Source organism: Centruroides sculpturatus, unplaced genomic scaffold (genome assembly GCF_000671375.1).
Source record: "Centruroides sculpturatus isolate CEXI.00-Female unplaced genomic scaffold, Cexi_2.0 scaffold820, whole genome shotgun sequence".
In the NCBI taxonomy this organism is placed as follows: domain Eukaryota; kingdom Metazoa; phylum Arthropoda; class Arachnida; order Scorpiones; family Buthidae; genus Centruroides; species Centruroides sculpturatus.
The window spans coordinates 184269-188314 of NW_019384919.1; the positions used below are offsets into that span (position 1 = coordinate 184269).

At 28.9% G+C, this 4046-nt stretch overlaps 1 protein-coding gene across 1 annotated transcript in view; it reads right to left on the reverse strand.

Annotated features, from left to right (window-relative positions):
• LOC111631839 overlaps positions 1 to 4046 on the reverse strand; it is a 58222-nt gene that overhangs the window by 51172 nt on the left and 3004 nt on the right. Inside the window, exons 2-3 of the mRNA XM_023376163.1 lie at positions 2179 to 2427; positions 1050 to 1704 (exon numbers count right to left, since the gene is read on the reverse strand). Of these exons, the coding sequence (XP_023231931.1) occupies positions 1050 to 1704; positions 2179 to 2427 (904 nt within the window). The remainder of the gene's footprint in view (positions 1 to 1049; positions 1705 to 2178; positions 2428 to 4046) is intronic.

Below are 4046 nucleotides of genomic sequence, written 5' to 3' on the forward strand. Positions count from 1 at the left end.
ATCTTTAGTTTAATATATATATTTCTAATAAAATTAATTAAATAGTTGCAGCATTACAGATGAAAAAAGAATTTTTTATTGCTTAATAAATAAATAAAAATTATTCTTTTTAAATATAATTTTTTAGAAGTTTAGGAAGATTTTTTACTTAATTTATTTTATTACAAACAGAAATATATAATGGAATTTTCTTTTTTATTTTTATTTTTAGAAATAGAAGAAAAAAATCAAGAAAATATTCTTATAAAAACAAGAGAAAGTAATATAAAAGATGAAGGGGGAAAAAATGAAAATAAAGTCAAGTACGCTTAGATAAATCCTTTCCATTACTTAAAAGTGTGTTTATTCCTATTTAAAATTCCTGAATCGTTTTATATAATTCGTTTCCATAAAGAAAAGTTGGTAAAAGAATAACAAAGGGCTATAGTTTCTGAAAGATACGATCTTTTGAATCATTCAATAACATTAAAATAAAGTTATTATATGATAATTTTATAATTTTATCTAAACAAATATATTCTATAATTTTGTTTTTTAAAAATTATTTGCAAGTGAAAACAAGGAAGAAGAAGAGGAGGAGAAGGAGGAGGAGGAGGAGGAGGAAGAGGAAGAGAAAGGAAGGAAAAAATAACTTCAACAACTAATGGAAATATCATGCCTTGTTTCTTTTTTTCTGTATCCATTTTTAACATTATTTATAAGCCAACTTTTTGCTTATAATAATTTATTTTTAAACTTTTTGCTTGATATTAAAACTTTGAGTAGTAATCAATTTTTTTTTGCCATGTGGTAATTTAAAAATGCAATCAATCAGTTACAAAACTAAGTTTAGAAAGTGAAGTGTGTGAAGTGCAAAAGTTTTTTTAGTATAAAAAAAAGTTAAGTTGTCAATGCAAATATACAAAAAAAAGCAATAAAAAAAACTAGAAATTTTAGTGATTTTTTAACGAATTTTCCCTCATTTTCTTTCCTTAGAAATAATAAAATCATTTAGTTATTATTATAATTTTTTTATTTTTAAATTATTTAATTATAATTAAATTTATTACCTAAAATTGAAGGCAACACAAGAAAAGTCCTTTTCGTCCATACAAGCCTTTTCACACTCTTCTATTCGTTCAGCTCTCACAACTCGACGGATATAAAAGTTTCTCATACGCAATCCAGTTCCTACTCTTCGAAACATTCCTAGCATTCCAGGTTTACAAATCTCTGGAGAGCCACCGGGCATAAATGGAGGAGGAGGAGGAGGATGACCTCCACCCTGAGGAAATGGTGGACCACGAGGTGGAAGAGGAGGATAACCTCCATGAATAGGAGGAGGACCTCGAGGAGGATACATCGGAGGTCGAAATCTGTTTCCATATGGGTAAGATGGTCCTGGTCTGTGCCAATTTCTCTCGTAAGATCCTGGTCTTCCTCCATAACTGCTACCATGATGAATGCCGCCGTAACCACTTCCTTGAGGCATTCCACCATAACCGCTGCCGTGTTGAATTCCGCCATACCCTCCACCATGAGGATGTCCATAGTTACTGTTTTGAATGTATCCAGGTCCGAATTGTCCTCCATAATTTCCACCCGGTCCAAAGGGACTGTAGCTATTTCCAGGATTATCAGAACGACTACCAAAATGATTTCCATGATATCCGTGACTTCCTCCTGGATATCCTCCTGGATGTCCTTGATTAGGAGCTCCTCGCACTGGAAATAATTTGGAATGAATTAATATATTTCAAAATGATACAACAATTTATAATAGCTTAAAATTTAAAATACAGTTGACTGATATTAAGACTTTTAACATTAAAATATTCAATAAACGAATTAAATATATCTAAATTAAAATATAATTAAACAAAAATGAAAAATATTGTGACTTGAATGAAGAAGAAATTGAAAGTGTTGGTGTAATTTCTGTTGGATTTATCATTTTTAAAACAAATAGGCCTACACGTCTCTGAGGGAATATATTCCATGTACTAAATTTTAAAATATTGCTAGTGATTCGCAATTAATAACTCAAGGAATGAATAAATGTTGATTATTTTATATTGCTATTTAAATTTTAAAATAACGAGTTTAAAGCAACAGTGTATTTGTAGAATTAATTATTTTTCAGTATCGTTTTAATGTTTTTAGTGCCTTTAATAGTCTCCTCTTCCATCCATTACTTACGCCACTTAAGTTCGTAGTAATCGTAATATTTGTCATCCACTAGTTTTGGTCGTCCACTTCTCTTATTGTCCTGATCTGTACTAAATCGGCAAGATAAATATCCGGAACTGTAGGTGACAGCTTGGCAAGAGTGACCCAATCTCTTGACACATTCGTCTAAACACTCTTGGAATGAATGAGCTTTCACTTCCACTTGATGTTCCACATCCAATCTCTTGCGTCGAAGACAATCATAGTTGACAAGTCCGTCTAGGAAGGAGATTTTATGGAACTGTCAGTATCTTGTTCAANAATTATATGTAAATGTATATATATTTTTATTTTTCAAACATAAATTTAATGTTATTAAAATTTAAATATTTTTAAAGACATTTATAAACATGCGATAAATTGTTTTTATTAAACTTATTTAAACGTTTAAAGTATAATTTTATCTTATTGAAATGCTTTTAAAAAATATATTTTTATAAACGTATATTAAAAAAATAATTGTAAATATATCCATTTTTTTTAAAGCATTAACATTTTTGTTTATTTATTAGAGAAAAATCTGCTCTTTAAGTGTACTACTTTATGAATGAAATATCTACAAATCCCTCCCTCTACAAATTTATAATCTAAAATTACAAATAATAGAAACAACTAATGATCAAAAAATCTATGTTTCTCTTGCATATTTGATTCTATTTCCATGTAAATGACTCCTTGACTTTTGCAATTCCCTTGTCATTGGAAAGAAAGGCTGCATGTGACAGGTCCAATGCGCTATTGGTGGAAAAATCAACGTTGTCCAAGAAAATAGAATCTGTTATACAAATCACTGTTATAGTGAGTAGCTGTCAGCCACATACTGGTCGAGACGACATTTGAAATCCTTTAGGTATCAAAAAAATATTTACGTCGAGCGTACCTTTGTCATACGTTTAGTTATTCCATTCTTCATTTATCCCGTAACAGTTACATATAAAAGTTTAATATATAAGTTCTACTATCTTAAATTACTTTACTCAATGTTAAAATTATGAAAATTTAACTAAGATAATCCAGGATAAACGGGATGAGTTTCCACCTTATACTTGAAAACTAGAAAAGCAAAATAGAAAACAACCTATTTCTAAAACTTAATTAATATTTATTTTAATTTTTAAGCTTTAAATCTTCATTTCAAATACCTTAAATTGAATATCCTTAATGCTACAATGTTTATATTGATCTTTCTAATCTTTATCTTTCGTTCATTGAAAGTCATCAAAAGAAGAAGAAGAAGAATGTGAAAAATATCCTTCAATAATAACATAAACAAATACAGTATAAAATTCTTGAAAGTAGAAACACAATAAAGCATTCTATATATAAAGATCTTCTCTGTAAACAAACATGTACCTATGGTGAAAAACATGGCATTTTTACTTCACACTGTCGTTATCTATCACATATATATCAAGTGATCCAGTAAGTCAGTTGAATGAAACGAAATTGTCTTCATATATTGAACATTTTGCACATACCTTCAAACTATTGCTGTCAAGATGGTTCCTCTTAAATTCTTCAAGCGAACGTTATCCTATTCTGCTTACAGAATCCTATAGCAATTCAGTAGAATCATAGCTATCGTATACACATTCCTCTCCATCTTATCCGAAAAGCATTACTATAATTGCTACTGTTAAGAGTATCTAGACTGTGGGAAATCACGATAATGGACAATCGTTTTTGCAACACCATCCAAAGATATATATATATATATAATTCCTTACCTATACATGTATTTCATAATTTACACGTCTGGAAACATGTATAAGAGAAGGAATAAATTAAACTTTAAACAAATAAAAACCCTTTTTATTTTAAAAACAATATATATATAT